Source organism: Dendrobates tinctorius, unplaced genomic scaffold (assembly GCF_039654945.1).
Source record: "Dendrobates tinctorius isolate UK_male_01 unplaced genomic scaffold, ASM3965494v1 ptg000294l, whole genome shotgun sequence".
NCBI lineage: Eukaryota > Metazoa > Chordata > Amphibia > Anura > Dendrobatidae > Dendrobates > Dendrobates tinctorius.
The window spans coordinates 3,419,254-3,444,419 of record NW_027361961.1 but is presented as its reverse complement, the minus strand read 5'-3'; the positions used below and the strand labels follow the sequence as shown (position 1 = coordinate 3,444,419).

Genomic DNA, 25,166 nt, shown 5'->3' with positions numbered 1-25,166 from the left:
TAGCATAGTGATGAGTAGCTGATGATCCAGTGTCGAATGCTGCGGAGAGATCCAAGAGAATTAGCATGGAATAGTGACCATTAGATTTAGCAGTTACTAGCTCATTAGAGACTTTAGTGAGGGCAGTTTCATTAGAGTGTAAAGAGCGAAAACCGGTTGAAGAGGGTCAAGAAGAGAGTTATCTGAGAGATAGCGGATAAGACGGGTGTGGACCAGGCATTTCAGGAGTTTAGAGATGAAGGGAAGATTACAGACAGAAATAGATAACAATACAGCGGTGCTAGTGTGTGTATATATATATATATATATATATATATATAAAAAAAAATAGGCAGCACTCAAATTAAATGTGAAAAAAGTGGATACTTTACTGATCCTCAGATGGCATCGTTTCAACGGTGACCCTTCTTTGTCAAGCTTGACAAAGACGGGTCACCGTTGAAACGTTGCCATCTGAGGATCAGTAAAGTATCCACTTTTTTCACATTTGAGTGCTGCCTATTTTTTTGGCTGTTTGGACACTGCTGAATAGGTTTTGCACCTGCTGTATTATTTTGGTAGTGCCGCCCTTTTTCTTGATTTGTGTGTGTGTGTATATATATATATATATATATATATATATATATATATATATATATTGAATCAGCTGCAAGTACAGAAAATCCCCACCACAAAGGGGAAAAAGGGGAAATTACAAGAAAGGTAATAAAGCGTACTCGCACTGTGACTCAAACATATCGATACAAAAACTGATTTAGAACAATAAATACCTGTAGTAGTGTAGTGGATATTCGCATGTAGATCGAAGAGTCATGCGTAGGATTTGTATAGCGAATTGTGTTGATACAGTAGCTGTTCACATATAAAGTGCCAGTAGTTTAAACAGAGGAATAGTCAGTACTAGATTAAAAAGAAAAACATATATGTAAAAAAGCTAGTAATAAAACATAAGCAAGCCTCCCATGGTGGAGAAAATTAAAAGTTAGAATAAAATGCAATAAGTATCAACCGCTGGCTGCGTGGTTCAACCACTTGTGCAAATAAGCGAATAACAACTTAAAGTGCCTGTGTGCTCGATCTACACTAAATCCTGAGGCCGTCAGAGACAGCATTGCAGTACTAAGGATGCCATCATATATTGTGCTCCATAGAATATTATGCCGACAAAGTTGACAAGTATGAGGTGTTAATGGCTATAGAGCTAGAGTACTAGTAGTGCTGGTAGGACCGGATGAGTAAGCAAACAGTGGTGACAGTCCACCCTAACCAAGTTCAGTACCTTCAGTCAATATAGAAAAAAGGTCCGTGATGGTAAAATGCTGGTACTTATCTTGTGACAAGCCAGAAGGAATCACCAGCAACTGAATAGGGTGTCGGCTGTCTTAAATCCAATCTGAGAATCCTGAGATCCAATTGTCATCCTCATTCTCACGTGGCAGATCTCCACCGATCAAACCAGCCGCAGCACCTCCCGACACCACCAGAGGGAGTCCAGAAGGGGAACCAGAGAATGAACTCACAACAGGTGACCGGGGTGGGATGGCAGTTCTTGATAGAGAATGAAAGAGGGTTGTGATCAGAGAGCGGGAGAGGGAAGTTTGTGAAATCTTCCACTAAGCGAAGCCGGGAGATGACCAAGTCGAGGGAGTTTCCATCTTCATGTGTGGCAGAGTTAGTATGCTGCGAGAGGCAGAAAGAGGAGGTTAGAGATAAAAGGTGAGTAGCAGATGGGGGAGAGGGGAAAAACAATGGGGCGGTTGAAATCACCCATGATAAGGGTGGGGATGTCACAGGAGAGAAAATGTGGAAGCCAGGTGATAAAGTGATCCAGGAACTGATGAGAGGGTCTGGGAAGACGATACACCACTGCCACTCGCATGGAGAAGGGGATGTAGAGTCTGACAACATGGACCTCAAAAGAAGGGAAGACAAGTGAGAGTACTTGAGGGATAACTTGAAAGGTACATTTGGGTGATAGGAGCAGATCAACGCCTCCACCTGCTCTGTTGTACGATCTTGGGGTATGAGAAAAGTGTAGTCCACGATATGAAAGAGCAGCAGCAGAGGTGGTGTCTGACTGTTGGATTCAGGTTTCAGTAAGAGCCAGAAGATTAAGAGAAGAAGTCATAGATGAAAGGTAGTTTATTACACACTGACTGAGAATTCCAAAGGGCACAAATGAAAGAGACGGAAGGCATGCAGGGAATATTAATAAGATTAGAAGGGTTTCTGAGTGTAGCAGTTGGGAGGTTTAACTTGCTATAACATGGGGGGCCGGGTTTAGAGTGATATCTCCTGCGACTCGGAGAAGGAGGATAGAGTGATCAGATGGTTAAGTGATTTGTGAGAGCATCTCGTTTGTTGGCTGGTGGGACTGAATGGATCTGTGCTATTTAGCAATGTGAAGAGAGCGTTAGTGCTATACATAGGAGAGGAAAGGACAGAGGGGATGGAGTGTAAAGAGTTAATGCAAGGACAGTGGATGTGAGTGAATGCAGCAGTCAGGATTTAAATTATATACAAATGCATATGGTGAATGTGCTGTAATCCAAATTTATAGGGAACAGATTTATTTGTCTTACCTGTCTCATGCCCTGTCTAACAGCCATGTTTAACTGCCAAGTCCTTTGATAAATGTACTTCGATTAAATGTACATAAATGCTACCCCTGCATAAATGCGTCCCCAGACTATGTCTCAATATATAGGAGGCTAGTTCTAAGATCTTCCTTTTTTTTTCGTCTCATTACCAATCAAACTATGTTGACACAGCAGAACACAATAAATGTAGTGACCAGATAAACAAGTGTCCAGGCCTACATGGATCATAAACCACTTTGAAAAAGTTAGTTGCCCTCACAGCATAAGGGGACAAGCAGAGAAAGTTGAAATAGCTATATACCATTAAATATGCTGTCTAAAATGAATAGCTATGGCTGGTAGCATGCAGGATTGGGTGCAGATGTTGAATGTGATTAAATACCATTAAATTTGCTAGCAAAAATGAATAGCTATGGCTGGTAGAATGCAGGTTTCGGTGCAGACATTGAATGAGATTAAATAACTGTATGAAGAGAATAGAGATGCGTGTTAGATTCAGCCATGTTTAACTGCCAAGTACTTTGATAAATGTACATAAATGCTACCCCTGCAAGGTCCATTTTATCTCCCCTGCCAGAACCTGCATGAAGTCATGATCATGTCATCAGTCACATGATGGGGAAGTCACAGGCTTGGGTTTAAATATATATATATATATATATATATATATATATATATATACTAGCTGAAGAGCCCGGCACTGCCCAGGCATAGTAACTAACTGTGGTTAGTTATAACAAATTATAATTATCCTCCATCCCATAGTCCCGTGCCCATATGCCCATCATACATATCCACAATCCCATAGGCCCGTGCCCATATACCCATCATACATATCCTCCATCCCATAGTCCCATGCCCATATACCCATCATACATATCCACCATCCCATAGTCACATGCCCATATACCCATCATACATATTCTCCATCCCATAGTCCCATGCCCATATACCCATCACACATCCTCCATCCCATTGTCCCATGCCCATATACCCATCATACATATTCTCCATCCCATAGTCCCATGCCCATATACCCATCATACATATTCGCCATCCCATAGTCGAGTGCCCATATACCCATCACACATCCTTCATCTCATAGTCCCATGCCCATATACCCATCATACATATCCTCCATCCCATAGTCCCGTGCCCATATACCAATCATAACATATCGGCGATCCCATAGTCTCGTGCCCATATACCCGTCATACATATCCTCCATCCCATAGTCCAGTGCCCATATACCCATCACACATCCTCCATTCCATAGTCGAGTGCCCATATACCCATCACACATCCTTCATCTCATAGTCCAATGCCCATATACCCATCATACATATAGAATCATAGAATCGTAGAGTTGGAAGGGACCTCCTGGGCCAACTGGTCCAACCCCCTGCTCAAAGCAGGATTCGCTAAATCATCCCAGTCAGATGTCTGTCCAGCCTCTGTTTGAAGACATCCATTTAAGGAGAACTCACCACTTCTCGTGGCAGCTTGTTCCACTCATTGATCACTCTAACTGTCAAAAAGTTTTTTCTAATATCTAATCTGTGTCTCCTCTCATTCAGTTTCATCCCATTGCTTCTAGTCTTTCCTTGTGCAAATGAGAATAAAGTTGATCCTTCTACAATGTGACAGCCCTTTAGATATTTGTAGAAAGCTATTAAGTCTCCTCTCAGTCTTCTCTTTTGCAAACTAAACAATCCCAAATCCTGCAACCTTTCCTCATAAGACAGGGTTTGCAGACCGGTCACAATTCTGGTTGCTCTTTTCTGAACTTGCTCCAGTTTGTTGATGTCTTTTTTAAAATGTGGTGCCCAAAACTGGACACAATATTCCAGATGAGGTCTGACCAAAGAGGAGTAGAGGGAAATAATGACTTCACGTGATCTAGACTGTATGCTTCTGTTAATACATCCTAGAATTGCATTTGCCTTTTTTGCTGCTGCATCACACTGTTGACTCATATTCAGTCTGTGATCTATTAGTATACCCAAGTCTTTTTCACATGTGCTGTTGCTTAGGCCTATTCCCCCCATTCTGTATATGCTTTTTTCATTTTTATTGCCCAGATGTAGTACTTTGCATTTTTCCCTGTTAAAAACCATTCTGTTAGGTGCTGCCCACTTCTCCAGTTTATTTGTATCTTTTTGAATCCTCTCTCTCTCTTCTCTAGTATTAGCTATCCCTCCTAGCTTTGTGTCATCAGCAAATTTAATCAGTTTACCCTCAATTCCTTCATCTAAATCGTTGATAAAGATGTTGAACAATACAGGGCCCAGGACAGAGCCCTGTGGTACCCCACTTGAGACATTCTTCCAACTGGATATGCGGCCATTTACGACCACTCTTTGGGTCCGATCACTAAGCCAGTTATGAATCCACCTAACAGTTGCCTTGTCCATTCCATACTTAGTCATTTTTTCAATAAGGATTGTACGAGATACTTTGTCAAATGCTTTGCTGAAGTCAAGATATACTATATCTACAGCATTTCCTTGATCCACCCAATCAGTGATTCCATCATAGAAGGAAATTAAGTTAGTCTGACATGACTTATTAGTTACAAACCCATGCTGACTCTGTTTAATCACTTCATTCTTATCCAGATACTGACATACATGTTGTTTAATAATTTGTTCAAAGATCTTTCCTGGTATAGAAGTCAGACTCACCGGCCTATAGTGGCCTGGGTCCACCTTCTTCCCCTTTTTGAAGATAGGAACAACATTTGCTCTTCTCCAGTCTTCTGGCACTTCTCCTGTTCTCCAAGAATTTTCAAAGATTATGGAGAGGGGTTCAAACATTTCTTCTGTTATCTCCTTCAGTACTCTGGGGTGTAATTCATCTGGACCTGGAGACTTGAATTCATTTAGGTTAGCTAAGTGTTTCCTCACTATCTTTCTGTTTATAGATATCCTGGATTCTTCTATTCCCTTAATAGGACAGTGAAGAACAGTTGAAGTTACATTTCCTTTCTGAGAGAAAACAGATGCAAAATAGGAATTTAAAAGTTTGGCCTTCTCAACATCCTGTCTTACCATTTCATCATTTTCCTCCTGTAAAAATCCTATAGCATCTTTGACTTTTCTTTTACTTTTGACATATCCCCAAAATCCTTTATTATTGCTTTTGACATCTCTTGCAAGCCTCAATTCATTGTCAGCTTTAGATAATCTGATTTGTGCCCTGCAAGTTCTGCAGACAGCATTATATTCTTCTTTAGATATGCCTCCCTCTTTCCATTTTATAAACATTTTTTTCTCCCTTTTTAGCATGTGCTTAAGTTCTGTGTTCATCCATCCTGGCTTCCTTAAATGCTTCCTATTCTTCCCTCTTTTCGGAATTGTTAACAATTGTGCTTTGAGAATTTCATTTTTCAAGATTTCCCATCCTTCCTGGACATTTTTGTCTTTAAGGATATCCAGCCATTGGATCCCTCCAATTCTCTTTCTGAATCCCTTAAAATCTGCCTTTCTGAAATCTAACCTTGACGTCTGAGTCTTCACAGGTCTTCCTCCTCTAGTTATCCAAAATTCTAAAATAGCATGGTCGCTACCTCCTAGGGTCCCAGCCACTTTTACCTCCTCAACCATTTCCTCCCTGTTTATAAGGATTAGATCCAAGGTAGCAGTTCCCCTTGTTTTCTCCCCTACCTTTTGGAAGATAAAGTTGTCAGCAAGAGAGGATAAGAATTTCCTTGACCTGTTAGTTTTGCCTGAGAGAGATTCCCAACAAATATCTGGATAGTTGAAATCTCCCATGACAACTATGTCATATTTTTTGGAGAACTTGGCCATTTGATGCATAAAGAGTTCATCCATTTCTTCAGCTTGCACAGGCGGCCTGTAGTAAATGCCTACAATGGTGTCCTTTCATTGTTCTGTCCTTGTATTCTTACCCAAACAGTTTCCACAGAACTCCCAGTCTCTGAAGCTTCAATCTCTGTGCAGATATACGCGTTTCTAACATACAATGCGACACCTCCTCCTCGTTTATCAAGTCTGTTTCTTGCAAATAAGTTGTATCCTTCTAGTCTTGTATTCCAATCATGTGTATTGTCCCACCAAGTTTCAGTGATTCCAATGACATCATATTTCTTTTCCTGTGTTAGTAGTTCCAATTCTCCTTGTTTGTTGCCCATGCTTTGTGCATTAGTATAGAAACATTTTAGTTTGTGATTGGTTTCTCTTTCTCCAATATTTGTATTAATTAGATTCTTTTGTCTTTGTTCTTCCTTTCCACTTCTAATAGCAGAGTTCTCAATAGCATTTGTCAGGTGTATGGCTTTTTCTGGTCTTTTGCTTTCCTTCCCATGTTGTTCTAGTTTAAAGCTCTCCTTACAAGTGTAGCAAGGCGACTTCCAAATACATGTTTTCCAGTCTTCGTAAGGTGCACCCCATCTCTAGCAAGTAGTCCATCGTAAAGGTAATTCACTCCGTGATCCATAAATCCAAATCGTTGCTGATGGCACCATCGACGTAGCCAGTTGTTCACCTGCAGAATCTTATTCCACCTCCTTGTTCCATGGCCATCCACTGGGAGGATGGAAGAGAAGACCACCTGCGCTCCCAGTTCTTTCACTTTCTTGCCTAAGTCTTCAAAGTCTCTGCAGATGGTTTCCAGGTCGTTTCTTGCGGTGTCATTTGTCCCCACATGTAGTAGCAGGAATGGGTAGTCATCTGTAGGTCTGAAGAGTCCTGATATCCTGTCAGACACATCTTTAATTTTTGCACCTGGAAGTCAGCACATTTCTCTTGAAGTTATATCCGGTCTGCAGATAGCGGCCTCTGTTCCTCTCAACAGGGAATCCCCCATGACCACCACTCTCCGTTTCTTCTTCACAACATTTTTCTTTCTCCATCCAGGAGGACTCTGAGGGCGTACAAGGTTGCTGTTTGTGGGCAAAGTCTTATCCTGATGTATTTCTTCATCGTTTTCCTGCGTGAGAGCCTGGTACTGGTTCCTGAGAAGTATGGGTGCTGACTGCCTCCCGATCCTCCTGCTTCTCTGGGTCACATGTCTCCATTCCTCTGTTTCTTCAGGTGCACTTCGAATTTCTTCTCTTTCTGTAACATGAAGAGATAATTCTGCTCTGTCTAAGAACTCTTCACCTTCCTTAATGATCTTCAACGTAGCTAACCTCTCTTCGAGATTTTGCAACTTTTCCTCCAACAGGGACACAAGCTTGCATTTGTGGCAAGTGAAGTTTGGCTTTTCCACTGGTAAGTCTGTGAACATGTAGCAAGAAATGCAGCTCACCAAATGGCTCCTGGCCTCTTCCATATTGAGATTTCTTAAAAACGATGAAAGATGAGCCAAAATGATGAGCCAATATTCAATATCCTCCATCCCATAGTCCAGTGCCCATATACCCATCACACATCCTCCATCTCATAGTCCCATGCCCATATACCCATCATACATATCCTCCATCCCATAGTCCTGTGCCCATATACCCATCATACATCCACCATCCCATAGTCCCGTGCCCATATACCCATCATACATATCCTCCATCCCACAGTCCAGTGCCCATATACCCATCACACATCCTCCATCTCATAGTCAACCATTATGACATCATAATGAGCGGCGGGGTTTGATGACATCAGCGTCGCCATGGCAACCATTGTGACATAATGAGGGGCGGGGCTTGATACGCGCACACTGTTTCCCCATTATGTAGATAGGGGCATTATGACATCATAATGAGGGGCGGGGATTGACGCACACACACTTTTTCCCCATTATGTAGACAGGGGCAAAATTGTTTAGTGAATTGGAACGCGCGGGGTTAAAATTTCGCCTCACAACATAGCTTAGGACGCTCTCGGGGTCCAGACGTGTGACTGCCAAATTTTGTGGCTGCAGCTGCGACGGTGCGGATGCCTATCCCGGACATACAGACACACATGCATACATATACACTTTGAGCTTTATTTATTATATATATATATATATATATATATATATATATATATATATATATATATATATATATAATATTTTTTTTGTCAAATCCTGGCTCTGACCTGTGAAAGATAAATTACATACTAAGGCTCCTAACACTATAATACTACCTTAGGTGGCTGTTATAGCTGTTAAAAGGGCACAGCCTTTTGGGAGATTCGGGTTCAACTCCCAGCTCTACCCTGTTGGAAAGTAATATACCAGTAGTCCTGGGGCAAGACTAATAACACTACAGGGTGGGCCATGTCGGGATCCCTCAGATTACTCTTTCATCTGAAGGACCGATGTTCTTGGGTGTGAAGCATCATATGTCTCTAATTAAATCAGCTCCGTCGAGAAGAACTACACAGACACCAGCTGTATAATACCACTCGGGATGCCTGCCAAGACGCCTCTGGCTTATCAGTTAGGCTTCCGTCTTTTATAGTAAAGAATTTAAACATTTTACAGACATGCGCAGTACAAATGATTTTACAACTTGTTTTCGACAAAGAAAGTCATTTAGGCGAAAAAGCAGAGGTATTTGACCTTGGTTCACAAGGGAGATGTCTGAGACATCTCCTCGAAGAACAGATAAGGTTTTAAACAAGAGAATGCAACATAGACAGAACTCAATTTAACTCCTTCAGTTCCTATCATTCCCCCCTTTGACATCTTCATTTTCCACAATCTGGAACACTGGATCCTGCAACAACAGCGGATAGTGGCTCGTTCACCAGGTACTATCCCAGGCCGACGGGTTGCCCAAGGGAGACAGGTCTTCTACCTTCTCCATCCCCAGATACTGAAGCCACGTCCATCATTGCAAGAGTACGCTCCTTCATGCCAGAAATGAGATGTCAATCTAGGACTCAAAGGAATAATAGTTAAATTCTTGTTGTTTACAGTCAAACTTCCTTATCTATTTCTACATCTTTTCTTGCATACAGAGATACACCAAAAAACAAGTTTCAATAGCACATATATTACGAAGATACAAACAACAATACGTAATAGACTTAGTATAATCCCAGCTATCCAGCCTCCAATACCCTTAAACCAATTAGCTGGATTAAGAAAGGAGAATGTATCTGACCACCAACTATCCTTAGTACGATCATTGTCTTTATCGTACTGATCTCTAAGTTTTTGAACATCCTCTATTTTCAATTTTAACTTTATAATGCTGTTGGGATCTATATAATGACAGCAAGCTGGTCCGATGACTTGACACATACCTCCTTGCGCTGCAGTTAAATAATCTAATACTATGGTATGCTGATTAGTGACTATGATGAGCTGATTTTGAACAGCAACAGTGGTGTTCAGTATATCCAATATATCCCATATTTGGTCATCTAAGTAATCTGTAGCCCTGACTAATTTATCCCACATTTGAGTAATCATAGGATAAATAAAAATAGAGCTGACAATTTTATTAGCCACACTCATCTGCACTATATGTGGTCTCCCAGAGAGGTGAGGTGTATTGTCAGCAGCTCTTTTGTACAACGTGTGTTTAGGTATGCTCTGAGTATTCAACTGGTCATTCGGAATAACAAAGGTAGCTGGAGTCAAACGACCCAGAGTACAAGCACCTTTTACCCCTACTGGCAACCATTTATATGCATTGTCTCCACATATCCAGTACATGTCACTAGGTAGGTCCCATAGGGCTGAATGTTGTAATACCAGTCTATGAACTAAATCTATGAACGCAGATACATTCTGAAGCATACACCAATTTGGAAGTTGTCCTAAAGGGCTACAATACCCTACATCGGGATTTCTACAGGTGGGAGTTCCTTTCTCATATCCAGATGACTCGTTGCAAGGTATATTACCTGAAATATTAAAACAAGTTTCATTATTGCCCTGGGGAAATAAATTGGAATACTCCCAGGATGTATTATGCAACCTTCTTTCTAGCAGTATTGGTTTGAAGGCATCAGTAGAGTGGGAAGTTACATTAAAACTAACTTGTAGGCCATACATTGGAATTTGCCCCAGGTAGGTTAATCGAGTTCTATTCCTGGGTACCCAAGCCCCCCCTTTATATGCCAGATATTGAAGGTATGTATTACTTCCTGAAAGATTACCCTGCCACCAAGGGTATCCTACCCATCCCACAATAGGTATACCAACAGTTGTGTTCCATAACTTCACATTATTTGTGGCATTATTAGCAAGTGTATCAGAACAACTGGTCCAGGCAAATAATTCCTCGGGTGGCACAGGAATAACAAGGAACGGAATACTAGTGGCCGATATTGGTGAATGTGTGCAGATCCAGCAATCTGCTGGAGACTGAGTGTCTTTTGACCAATCATTTAGTATTTTTTCATGATGTTGTATAAACTTATTATTCAAGGACATTGGAGAATTTAGACTGTCCCACGCAGCTACCATTATTACAGATAATGCAACAAAACCAAACCAAAACATTATGCACTCTTATGCTTTGTTAATTCCTGTGGCTAGTTTGCAATGCGATGCGTGGATCCAGGTTGGTTGTCCTTCCAACTTAACAGAAGTAGGCGTCGTCAGGAGTACTTGGTAAGGTCCTTGATATCGGGGTTCAAGGGTCTTTCTGGAGTGTTTCTTGACATATACGTAATCACCAGGTTGTAGACAATGAGTTCCTTCCACACTATCTGGATCTGGAGTGGAAGAGAAAACTAGAGAATGCATTTGAGTTAAATGCTTTTGCAACTGGATTACATAACTTGTCAAATTATCCACATTGAGTGTTAAGACCTGTGGGTAGTACAACCCTGTGTTCGGTGGTCTTCCAAACAGTATCTCGAAGGGTGACAGTTTAGCTTTCCCCGTGGGTGTGTACCTTACTGAGAATAATGCTAATGGGAGACACTCTGGCCATGGTTTATGGGTTTGTTCCATGGTTTTCTGTATTTTCAATTTTAGTGTCCCGTTCATTCTCTCTACCTTCCCTGAACTCTGTGGGTGGTAGGGTGTATGAAATGCTTGTTCTACACCTATCATTTGCATTACATTTTGCATTACCTCAGCAGTGAAATGTGTGCCTCTGTCTGATTCAATTGTTTCAGGGACACCGAATCGTGGTACTAGTTCCATCACCAGCTTCTTTGCAGTGGCTCGAGCTGTAGCCGTTTTCACCGGGTAGGCCTCTGGCCATCCAGAGAAGAGATCTACACATACTAGGATATTTGCATACACTCCTACCTTGGTAGCTGTATGTCGTCAATCTGCCGTCTCTGAAACGGGTAGAGAGGCCTAGGTGTCGCTTTCTTAGGGACTTTTACTGTTTTACCTGGGTTGTGCTGTGCACAGATGAGGCATGATTGTACAAGTTTCGCGGCTGCGCAACTGAAGCCAGGAGCGATCCAGAAGGCATCTACCATGGCACACATGTGACTTTTTGAGGTGTGATTGGGGCCATGTGCTGCTTGCGCCATGATTGGGAACAGGGACTTTGGTGGGCACATTTTATCCTTATTCTCCCATACTCCATTTGAGTTCAGCTCAGCTCCCAGTCTCCCCCGGTGTACCTTCTCTGTTTGGGCAGCCTTTTGCTGGAGGGATTTCAGGACATCTAGACCCAATGTGGCTGGAATACGCTGACTCCCCGCCACCGTCCACTGCTCTCTCTAGGCCGCCTTGTGCTATTTTAGCAGCCTCGTTCGCCCTTCTATTGCCCTCTACCTCCACGGAGTCACCTTTGTGTGTGCTTTTACCTTGACAATGCCAACCTGGACTGGTAACATCAATGCCTCCATCAATTGTTTCACCAGCTCTGCATTTTTAATGGGCTTCGAATCTGTGAAAATATTAGCGACTTTACCTGCAGCGGCTCTACACGCCTCAGTGAGTGCCTTCAACTCTGCCTCCTGCGCCGACATGTGAGGAGAGAGTGGTTCCGCTCGGATTACCTCATGTGAGGATACTACTGCATATCCACTGTAGAATCGTCCATCCTGGTGGTATCTGGGGCCATCTACAAAAAAGAAACTCAAAGTCTGCATTAGGAACAGGTTTTTCATGAACGTGTGCAAACCCAACTGTCTCCTGACTCATCAGTTCTATGCAGACATGTTCATGCGTCATGTCAAAGTATCCTTCCTCACTTGCCAATACGGTCACCAATTCCCCCTTTTCTGAATCCACAGGCAGGAGGGTGGCTGGATTCAGAACGTTACATCTTTTGAGGAGTGACATACTCAGGAATTAGTAGAGCACACTCAAGTCGGAGCTGTCTGGCCATAGACAGATGTTTTGGTTGAACTTGTAGGAGTATGGCATGGATGTCATGTGGGGAATAGATTGTCAAAAGAAACGTCAGTGTCATCTCACATGCCTTCCCTATTACGTCTCCACTTTTTTCCTTGTGCTCCAGCATACATGACAGGTCGTTTTATTATCCTTGTTTGCTCAATTTCTTTAGCTACCTTAAGGAGGTCTTTCGGATCTACATGTCTCCATTCAGGTCTGGCTGTCTGTACTGCGTCTCGTAAGTCTTTGTTCATACCGTCAATGAATGCATTCACCAGTATTCTAACATCAAGTGGGTTTATGCAAATGTACCCCATGTCTGCCCATTTCAGCTGTAACCGTCCAAGGTATATCTCTACTCTCTCTCCTCTTTGCTGTGTCACATTAGTCAGGAGTACAGACTGCTCTGATTGTTCCACTGCAGCCCATTTTCTTAGTGACTCACAGTACGTCTCCCCAGATCGTGCAGATTTATCATCCATGCCCCAAGCCTGATTCTTTGTCACATCTGTGTGTCTTAATTATATGATCTAGTGCGTCACCTGCCTTTAAACTCACCAACCTCTCTAGGTCTGCCCAGGTACACTTATATGTCTGCTGTACTTCCTTTATGTGTCTGTAAAACGGGAATGGTTGGTCTTCAGGGGCAGGCAGCTGCTTCAGCAAAGCTAGCTGGTCAGAGGGGCTCCAGGGATAATACACCTGTATCTTTCTTATTCTAGTCACACTTCTAGGTCCTGATGGGGTTGGCCGTCTGATGTCTACTGTCAGCTTACTCCTCAAGGGCCAATGTCCCCACTACCCACTATCCACACTATTATGTCAGCTTCTTATGATCTTGTCTGGATAGGATTTAGTGCAATTCTCTTAGGTCAGTAGCACAGGTCACACAAGTAGCTATTCAGTCTGGGTTTGTCTGATTCTGACCACTGTGTTTACAAGTCCATCTGTTTTGTCTGGGTCTCTGGTTACACTTTGTCAATCAAACATTCATAATACACCTTCCACACTGCTGCACATTCTCAAGCATCATTTATTCACTTGCTATTTTCTTCACTTGTCTGTGCCTTTTTGTACATCCAAACATTCACACTCTGGTATTTTTGCCTTTTTCAATATTTGTCCCACTTGTTTTACTGCTTCCTTCCTTCTCTGTCTTTTGTAATTTGACACAATTTTCTATACAAATCAATCACACAACTAGAAGCAGGTTCAAACACATTAATGACCAAGCAATCACTTACAATTCCCTTCTAAATTAGGCACCATATCTTACTTTTAACTTCCAATCTTCAATTAAGTACTGTTGCTTTAAAATGCACAAATCTTTCAGCGCGTACCTTACGGATAGAATTACAGAGAATTTTGAGCACAACTCACACTCAGCAGAGATAAGAGCGAAGGGAGAAGAAAAACTACGCAGCGCCATCCTTCACCCCTCCCATCAGAATGCAGCGTCGTCCTTCACAGAATTCTGTAGTTCTTTAGACTTATCAAAATCAATTTCTACAAAGAAACTCAAAATCACGGGATTTCACTGTAAGGGCAGATAACTGTATAATGAGATTAACCATGTCTTGCCCTTTTTCTGGCCAAATGCATTCAGGAAACTTTACAATGTAATGCCACATATAACACGAACTATATCATTACTCAATTCATTCAGTCTCAGATGTAGATTTGAAATATCTATAACGCATCTGTCCGGGATTCCACCACAACTAGAAAGGTCACAAATCTCTTGACACAAAAATGATGTGTGATGATTCATTCATACGTGCTCATTCACTGATTTTTTTTTTTTTTTACTCAATTACTCATCTCTCATCTTATTCAGAGGTTCTCATAGACATATATACAAGGATTCACACAGCCTGCCTATCTTGCACTTTGGATTTGATTAATACTTTTTCCAGGTTCTTTGCTGCACTACTTCCATATCTATCCTCAATTATATCACATAACCGATTTCCTTCTTCAGGTGTCTTTCCCTGACTGTTCCCCATTTTATCTTTTATTCTTATCCTGTTTCTCTTGTTGTCTTCCTGTTAGTCCCCTGCCTTAGGTGGTGTATTGGGTAAGCTCAAGACTAGGCTCTACTATACCTCGTTACCTTCTTCCTAAGGTGCTAACAGGCTAAATGGAGTGTCTGTTCCTCGGTGTACTACGTGTTTCGTGTACTTATATGCTATGTAGCATCCGAACAGAAATACTCCCACAACACACAGGATTGTAAACAAAGTATCCATCTACTGGGGTTCTTCAGTCATATCCTGTCACAGGCTCATTTCACGGTCCTGTGCTCATTCGGTCACACTCTTATCTGTCACAAGGTTTATTCGTAAAGGGTGTTGATTTAAGCTTAGGCGGTGACCTCCCCGAAAGGACGCTGTCACATGACCCAGTTAGGCAATATCACCACTCTTTGAACGAATACCTACTGTGCAGCTTATTTGTCTACTTTTCACAACCTTTCAAATCAAAGTAGCCATTCAACAACCTCCTCTATTCCTAGTGCGGAATCGTCTATTGTGAAAAACTTGTCCGTCCGGGCTGCGCAGTATGAACTGTTCACCCAGCCTTATATTCCGTAATGTCAGACCTCTCCCATTTTGATTTGCATCAGCTCTTTTTCTAAAAATAGCTGTGCACACACAGAACCTACAGTAACCTCTCATTCGAGCAGAAATTACATATGCGTGTCACACCCGATTTCCTCAGAGTTCTTATATGGACCTGATTTTACGGCCCCCTCCTCTACTAGATTCCCCTTTATACGGACCTTAGTTATAATGATAGATTATGAAGAGCAGAGAAGAGAAAAATTGATCTCTTACCTGGCCAGGTGTTTAGGTCTGCTGTTCACAATTTCATCAGTAACTGGAGTGGTCTGTAGATCGGGTAGTCTTGGAGAGGTGCCTATATCAGGTCCCTGTTTCGGGCGCCAGGAAACTGTCGGGATCCCTCAGATTACTCTTTCATCTGAAGGACCGATGTTCTTAGGTGTGAAGCACCATATGTCTCTAATCAATTGCTCCGTCGAGAAGGATAACACAGACACGGCTGTATAATACCACTCGGGATGCCTCTCAAGACGCCTCTGGCTTATCATTTAGGCTTCCGTCTTTTATAGTAAAGAATTTAAACATTTTACAGACATGCGCAGTACAAATGATTTTACAACTTGTTTTCGACAAAGAAAGTCATTTAGGCGAAAAAGCAGAGGTATTTGACCTTGGTTCACAAGGGAGATGTCTGAGACATCTCCTCGAAGAACAGATAAGGTTTTAAACAAGAGAATGCAACATAGACAGAACTCAATTTAACTCCTTCAGTTCCTATCAGCCATTTATATGGATACACTTAAATAAAATGGGAATGGTTGGTGATATCAACTTCCTGTTTGTGGCACATTAGTATATGAGAGGGGAAAAACTTTTCAAGATGGGTGGTGACCGTGGTGTTCAATGTGCTGCCCATTGTGTTGGATTGTCAATGCAACCCTCTTCTCCCACTCTTGACACACTGATAGCAACACCGCAGAAGAAATGCTAGTCTAAGGGGGTCAGATTCCTTGTAGGAAAGCTCGGACCTGACACCCATATGGTGGGGCACCATTTTGCTGGAAAAACTCAGGGAACATGCCATCTTCAGTGCATAAAGAGGGCAACACATGATCATATAGCAATTTCAGATATCCAGTGGCATTGAGGTTTCCATTGATGAAGAATGGCCCCACTATCTTTGTACCCCATAATACCACACCATACCATCAATTATGGGTGTCAGGGTCCGAGTTTTCCTACATGAACAGTTTCCTGGAAAGTGGATTGATCATTGTGGGCCAGTTGAATGGCCACCAAGGTCTCCCGATCTGACCCCCGAAGGCAATTGTCAGTGCTGTGAAGATACAAGATGTGCAGCATCTGAAACAACGGATACTGGAAGCCTGTGCTAGCATTTCTTCTGTGGTGTTGCTGTCAGTATGTCAATAGTCGGAGAAGAAGGTTGCATTGACAATCCAACACAATGGGCAGCACTTTAAACACATTTTATAAGTAGTCATAAACTTGTAAATAACTCATGAAAGAATAAAGTTATGATAAAACCAAGCACACCATTGTTTTTCTTGTGAAATTCTCAATAAGTTTGATGTTTCACATGACCCTCTTACCATTGCAAAAAAATAAAGTTGGATCCAAAATGGCCAACTTCAAAATGGCCACCATGGTCACCCCATCTTGAAAAGTTTCCCCCCTCTCATATACTAATGTGCCACAAACAGGAAGTTGATATCACCAACCATTCCCATTTTATTTAGGTGTATCCATATAAATGGCCCACCATGTACAGTGCCTCCACACAGTATAATGTTCCCACAGTACCTCCATTCCCCCACACATTATGATAGTACAAGATGCCCCACACAATATTCTTCCACCCAAGCCACTAGATAATAAATCCTCACTTAAACCCCATTCTTGATACCATACAGTGCCACTTTCTTGATTCCGACACACAGTATAATTTTTCCACAGTACCTCCATCCCCAATTTATGGGGGGTGTTTTTCCATGTAATATATGGAAGCCTACAAGAAAATGCTAAAAAAAACACAACATAATATAAAGAGAAAATAAAGCACTGTACTTGGAGACATTATCAAATAACTCCTGTCTTGTTCTTACAAAAAATCTTTTCTAAAAGCCTCAAACTTCTGTGTGTGACTCAGACCTGAGATCTAACGTGATAGAAGATTACAGTGCGGGGAAGACGGGAAACCTTCATATAGACGGCCGGTGGGGATGGAGTCAGTGACGGACTCTGGCCAAATATGTTTCTAGAGCCGTAGTAGAAGATGAAGATGTCGTCCTCATCATGAAGTAGTTATTTCTCCTGTCCCGTGTAATGAATATCTCCTGCAGTATTGCTAATGCCGATTCCAGTGTCGGGAAATGAGACGAGAATTAGCGTTATGGAAGATGAGTCTATGAGGAACGTATTCAGCTGCCGACTCCGAGGGAGAAACTGCTTGTTGTCTGTGGCCTAAATATATAGGTTTTATTAGTAGATGTAAAGAAGGAAACTAAATACTGTAAAATAATAAATCTCCTCGTATGTTTCCCTTATTATCTCCAGTAATTGTATTATTACACAGGATTTTTATGATGTTACATCGGCTCATCTTCTTCTCATTCAGTTCTCTACAATATCGGATCCTCTCAGTGAAGATCTTCTATATAAGAGAATTTTCGTGATTTACCGATCAAGGATGGATATGGACAGAGACAAGATGACGGAGGGGATATTACACCTCACCCTAGAGATCCTCTTCCGGCTTACTGGAGAGGTGAGAGATTCTGATGACGTCACATTACATCTCTCTTATCTATGGGAATAACAGATGGACAGAACTGGAGAGGTGAGGACTCTGGAAATGTCTGTAGTGAGATTTATTAATGTGTCTCTCCATAACCAGGATTACACAGTAGTGAAGAAGACCTCTAGTGATCGCTGTCAGGACCCTGTGTCTGAGGGAGGGGGAAGACCGCTGAGCCTAATCACGGGGCCTCCACCTCACCCCCTGATACATGAGGACATTAATGACCAGAAGATCCTAGAACTCACCTACAAGATGAATGAGCTGCTGACTGGAGAGGTGACACTGCTGGGAATGCTGGGACATTATACAGTAACGCTATGAAGGGATCGGGGGGATGATGGTATCATTGTATGTGTCAGGTCCCTATAAGATGTCAGGATGTCGCTGTTTATTTCTCCATGGAGGAGTGGGAGTATTTAGATGGACACAAAGATCTGTACAAGGACGTCATGATGGAGGTTCCGCAGCCCCTCACATCACCAGGTAATAGACAGGACTAAATACACACGGCCTATAATTATCTGTATGTAAAGAATGAATTCAGTCCCTGTATGTGTTTCCTCCAGATCTATCCAGTAAGAGGACAACACCAGAGAGATGTCCCCGTCCTCTTCTTCCACAGGACTGTGAACAAGAAGATCCCAATGTTCCTCAGGATCATCAGGTAGATGGAGAGAAGGTGTCAGGAGATCTCCCCTATGATGTGTAGACGGCTGTGAAGGTCTTGTGCTCAGTCTTGTTTTATCTACCAGTATTATATGTTTTGGAAAAGGAAAGGATATGTTTCCAGCATACCAACTAGTTAAAATGAAAAAAGTTTATTTGGACATGATTAAAAACAACCTGACTAAGGATGTGTGCACACGTTGCGGATTCTGCTACGGATCCGGAGCGGTTTTGGCCCTGCCGATCTGCAGCAGTTTCTGCTGCATTGTACAGTAGCATTGTAATCAATGCAAAACAAAAAAACGCAGTGCACATGCTGCGGATTTTTCCGTGCGGATTTGCTGCGGTTTTTTATCCTCAGCATGTCACTTCTTTGTGCGGAATCCGCAGCGGTTTGACATCTGCTCCATGATCAGGTGTCAAAGCGCAGGGGAAAACCGCAGGCTAATCCGCAGGTAAAACGCAGGTCTTTTGACCTGCGGATTCAGCCAAATCCGCAGCAGAATCCGCAACGTGTGCACTTACCCTAAGTGCGCACGTTTGCGCAACAAAACCGCGTCAGGTTGTTTTATTGTTTTATTTTTAATCATGTCCAAATAAACTTTTTTTTCATTTTAGCTAGACGAGAATAAGCGTTATGGAAGATGAGTCTATGAGAAACGTATTCAGCTGCCGACTCTGAGGAAGAAACTGATTGTTGTCTGTGGCCTAAATATATAGGTTTTATTAGATGTCAGGGAAGAACGCAGTATGTTGTAAAGTAATAAAAATAACATTGCTGCTTAGATCCTCACCAGTCTCTGTATTACTTGGTCATTCCCAACCAACTTGTGATTCCTACAGCCAATCATTTGCTGAAGCAGTGAGTAACATAGCCAGTGTTTGGGAGCATGGAGGAGATGTGTTAGTCAGCAATTCAACTTATGTTCCAGTCCATAAAAGACTAGCGAATACAACATCTACATGTTCTATCTCCTCATGTTTCCTTTAATATTTCCAATAATTGTATTATTACACAGGATTTTTATGATCTTACGTCGGCTCATCTTCTTCACACTCAGTTCTCTACAATATCGGATCCTCTCAGTGAAGATCTTCTATATAAGAGAATTTTCCTGATTTACCCATCACAGATGGATATGGACAGAGACAAGATGGCGGAGAGGATATTACACCTCACCCTAGAGATCCTCTTCCGGCTTACTGGAGAGGTAAGAGATTCTGATGACGTCACATTACATCATTCTTATCTATGGGAATAACAGATGGACAGAACTGGAGAGGTGAGGACTCTGGAAATGTCTGTAGTGAGAATTATTAATGTGTCTCTCCATAACCAGGATTACACAGTAGTGAAGAAGACCTCTAGTGAGCGCTGTCAGGACCCTGTGTCTGAGGGATGGGGAAGACCCCTGAGTCCAATCCCAAGGCCTCCATGTAACCTCCTCGTATATGAGGACATCAATGACCAGAAGATCCTAGAAGTGACCTACAAGATGATTGAGCTGCTGACTGGAGAGGTGACACTGCTGGGAATGCTGGGACATTATACAGTAATGCTATGAAGTCATCGGGGGATGACGGTGTCATTGTATGTGTCAGGTTCCTATAAGGTGTCAGGATGTCGCTGTCTATTTCTCCATGGAGGAGTGGGAGTATTTAGAAGGACACAAAGATCAGTACAAGGACGTCATGATGGAGGTTCCTCAACCCCTCACATCACCAGGTAATAGACAGGACTAAATACACAAGGGCTATAATTATCTGTATGTAAAGAATGAATTCAGTCCATGTATGTTTTTCCTGCAGATCTATCCAGTAAGAGGACAACACAAGAGAGATGTCCCCGTCCTCTTCTTCCACAGGACTGTAAACAAGAAGATCCCAATGTTCCTCAGGATCATCAGGTAGATGGAGAGAAGGTGTCAGGAGATCTCCCCTATGAGGTGTAGACGGCTGTGAAGGTCTTGTGCGCAGTCTTGTTTTATCCACCAGTATTATATGTTTTATACTTGTGTAATGAGAGCGGTGGAGATGGCAGGATTAGAGCTGATCATAGATGTGACTTCTCCATCTATCTGTGACTTTTACAATATTTGTTTCAGGGTGAAGATCTGACCCCTATTAATACTACAGAGACATATGTGCGGGGAGATGAGAGGTGTAAAGAGGAGATTCCTATATATGACTACCCAGGTGAGTAGTAACCACTAAATGCAGAGAAGTCACAAATTCTTCCTAGTCACCGGCTGTGGCTGCTTTATCGATTGTCTATTCTGGTCGTATGACAATCATGTGATCACCATTTTGCCTCTAGACCACAACATTCTGCTCCATTTGGAAATGTTGAAGTTACTTTGAGAAATTGTTAAATCCTATAGAACTTACAACCTGGAGTATCCACCTACCCCCAGAGATTAGAAGATGCTGACCGTTACCTGCTGAGATCTGTAAACTAGAAAGCCAAATGACGTAGAATGTGCTGACAAGTTAAAAAATCACTTGAAGAAAAATATTATGATGGGCCTGTAAGAGAAAGTGGAGGGTAATGATGCTGTTGGTTTCCTAGATCCCTGATATCTTCTTGGATGAATCTCCCTTCTCTCCCTTCTGTGCTGATGAATGTGCTCATATGGTCCCTACAAGACCAGGTCCAGTCTTTCTGGCCAAACTTCGCTTTTATGATCATCAACATTAACCCCTTAGACCTGTTTCACACTTCAGTTTTTTCGGTCAGTCAAAATCCGCCAAAATAGCGGAAAACGGATCCGCAGGCGGCCTGACAGAAGCGGGGGACAGCGGATCGGCAGATGTACGGATCCGCTGATGGTAAAAATTTAAAGGAACCGCGCCTGGGGAAGGAGAGAGAGAGAGAATTTCAAACTTTTAGTTTTTGTACACTTAAATCACAGTGGTGTCACACAAATTAGTCTACTTTACATCGGCACAATTTTGGAAACATAATTTTTTTTTTGTTACAACATTATAAGGGTTAAAAGTTGACCAGCGATTTCTTTTTCCAGCAAAATTTACAAAACCATTTTTTTTAAGGGCCACCTCACATTTAAAGTGAGTTAGGGGGAGTCAATATAACAGAAAATACCCAAAAGTGACACCATTCTAAAAACTGTGCCCCTCAAGGTGCAAAACCACATTCAGGAAGTTTATTAACTCTTAAGGACCCGTCACACTAAGCGATACCACTAGCAATATCGCTATAACGTCACTGGTTTTTGTGACATTATAGCGATATTGCTAGCGATATCGCTATGTCTGATACTTACCTCCAACCGCTCCCCCGCTGGTTATCACTGATCGCGCGAGAACAGGCTGGACCGTTTCTCGTCATCAGCTTCCTGCTGGCCTACCTGCTGTGGAGACGAGCGACGCGTGGACGCGGGCGGGAGGACGTCTTCATCGCCTCGTCTGACAGGTAAGTAGCGACCCCCGACCCCTGCGATGTCGCTGGTGAGATCTGCCTGTGTGGCAGCTCTCTAGCAACCACTTAGTGATGTACCAGCGATCCTGACCGCGTCATATCGCTGGTCGGGAACGCTGGTACATCGCTAAGTGTGACAGTACCTTTAAGGTGCTTCATGAGAACTAAAGCAATGTGGAAGGAAAAAAGGAACATTTTACTTTATTCAAAATTTTTTTTACTTTGGAACCATTTTTTTTATTTTCACAAGAGTATCAGGAGAAAATGGACCATAAAATTTGTTGTGCAATTTCTCCTGAGTACGCCCATACCCCATATGTGGGAAAAAGCCACTGTTTGGGTGCATGGCAGGGCTCAGAAGGGAGGGAGCACCATTTGACTTTTTGAACGCAAAATTGGCTGGAATTAGTTGTGGCGCCATGTTGTGTTTGGAGACCTCCTGATGTACCTAAACAGTGGAAACCCCCCAATTCTAACTCCAACCCTAATCCCAACACTAACCATAAACCTAACCCCAACACACCCCTAACCGTAATCCCAACCATAACCACAACTTGAACCCTAGCCCAACCCTAACTTAAGCTCCAACCCTAACACTAACTTTAGCCCAACTCTAACCCTAAAAATGGAAATAAAATAAAAAATGTATTTATTATTTTACCTAACTAAGGGGGTGATAAAGAGGGGTTTGATTTACTTTTTTTTCATTGTGATCACTGTGATAGGGTCTACCACAATGATCAAAATTAAACAATAGGAAAAATCTCCTATTGTTTCCCAGGTGGCGGCCGGCAGATCTCGGCGGGCGCACTGTGCACGCGCCTGCCATTTTCTCCCGGGAGAAAACGTTGGTGGCTCAGGGGACTTCACGGGGGGTTTCAGGGACAACAGAGGTACTGGGGGGAATCGGGGACCCTATCTCTCTCTCCTCTCATGTGCGATCACATCAGAGGAGAGAGAAGTTAAATTGAAAAGCGGACTTTTTTTTGCGGTCGCTGTTATACCGTTATTAATGGTGATTTCAACACTGGGGTTGGTGAAAACAGATCTGAAACATTCTCTGGGGTCTCAGCTACCCCCGATAGCCGAGACCTGGAGAAATTCCAACTCTAGGGGGTGCCATACCCTTATTCCTCAGTGCAGTTAAAAAGTGGTGATGTGGTTTAAGTACCCTTAGCTGCCACCGTTAAAAGGTGTATCTGCGGTCGTTAACCCCTTTCTGACATCTGATGTACTATTCCGTCCATGTGCCCTGGGCCTGTATGACCATGGATGGAATGCGGCCGGCTGTCAGCTGATTCTCATAGCTGACACCCGGCACTAAGTGTGTTATGATTGAGTCACCGAGGAGGAAAAAACAAAACACAAGCTCAGCCCAGAAAATCAGAGAGGTTGGAAACTAGCGGATTGCAGACCCCTAATCCTATCACACAACTAGCAGTAGCCGTGGAGTGTTCCTACAGTGATCCTAGACACCTCGTCACAGCCGGAGATCTAAATAAGCCTAAAGAGAGAAAAAGGAAAAACTGACTGCCCCAGAGCAGACCCCAAAGCAATAGGCAGCCCCCAACATATAATGACGGTGAAACGAGATGAAAACACTAACACAGATAGAAAGATAGGTTGAGCAAACGATGGGGCCCAAGCTAACTAAAAAGGACAGGACAGAAAAGCTGCTGTCTGCAATCCGAGAAAACCCTGCTAAAAATATTACCAACACAACTGATAAGCAAAAAGGACCCTGAAGTCACTAGAATTCAAACCCTATATCAGCACTCAGAATATTCTGAAAGCAGAGCAAAAGAGAACACAGATCAAAGAATAAGAATCCAGCACATCCCCGGCCGGGGATGGCTGAACTCAAAAAACAAGGTAAACAAAACCAAAACTAATAAGTTTTTGCTCTGCTATTGAACTTATCTTTGGGAAGCAGGAATCAGACTGGTCTCCAAGAATCCAGCAGAGAAATCACCAGCCGCTCAGAAGGGCATCGGCTGCCTTATATCCAATCTGAAGTTCCTGTTACCCAGTCACAATCCACCTGATCAGCTGTTTGGTTTCTTTCATCCAAATCAACCTCTCTACCTTCCTTCACCAGAAGAGGGAGATCCTCGGACACAAAAGGTGAATGAACAGATGAGCTCACAACAAAGTGCCAGGAGCATTCATAGACCGCTCCCGGCGCTTTAACCCGCGAAATGCTGCGATCGTTCACGATCGCAGCATTCTGGGAGCAGGCAAAGGGCTGACAGCCCCTCTGCCTTTGGATCGGAGACTCCATGGCATGATGCGGGGTCCTGATCGCTGCCATGGTAACCCGATGTCATCTTGACGACATCCGGGTTACCAGAGCTGAGAAGCTTCCCAGTCATGTGGAATGCATGATAAAGAAGTCTCTCAGGTCATTGCAGTAACTGCAGTGCTGACAGCTTCTATAGCATGCTATAAAAGCGATCAGCCTGTAAAAAATGATTTTCCCATAGTGGGACAAAGTGTAAAAGTTAGAATGAGGTAAAAAAAAATTTTTTAAATAATTGTAAAAATATTACAAAAAAATAATAACAAAAAATCTATATTTTTTTCTATCACTAAATAAATATGTGAATGAAAAAATAAAAATCTAAAGAATAAAAGTTCTCATATTTGGTATCACCACGTCTGTAGTGACCCAACCTATAATACTGTCTCACTACTTAACCCCTTTAGTGAACACCATAAAAAAAGACAAAAAGCAATGCATTATCAAACAAAAAGTGGAATAACACATGATCAAAAAGACGGATATAAATAAACATGGTACCGCCGAAAACGTCATCTTGTCCCACAAAAAACAAGCCCCTATACAGCTCAATCACCGGAAAAATAAA

At 42.5% G+C, this 25,166-nt stretch overlaps 1 protein-coding gene across 2 annotated transcripts in view; it reads left to right on the top strand.

The window, feature by feature from the left end:
• LOC141072986 (uncharacterized) overlaps positions 1-25,166 on the top strand; it is a 60,913-nt gene that overhangs the window by 23,151 nt on the left and 12,596 nt on the right. The window contains exons 2-10 of one of the 2 annotated variants that reach the window (XM_073560252.1): positions 18,012-18,161; positions 18,291-18,470; positions 18,554-18,677; positions 18,761-18,858; positions 19,880-20,071; positions 20,201-20,380; positions 20,463-20,586; positions 20,670-20,767; positions 20,966-21,056. In XM_073560252.1, the coding sequence (XP_073416353.1) occupies positions 18,084-18,161; positions 18,291-18,470; positions 18,554-18,677; positions 18,761-18,858; positions 19,880-20,071; positions 20,201-20,380; positions 20,463-20,586; positions 20,670-20,767; positions 20,966-21,056 (1,165 nt within the window). In that variant the 5' untranslated portion in view covers positions 18,012-18,083. The remainder of the gene's footprint in view (positions 1-18,011; positions 18,162-18,290; positions 18,471-18,553; positions 18,678-18,760; positions 18,859-19,879; positions 20,072-20,200; positions 20,381-20,462; positions 20,587-20,669; positions 20,768-20,965; positions 21,057-25,166) is intronic. The other variant, XM_073560253.1, reaches the window with a different exon arrangement.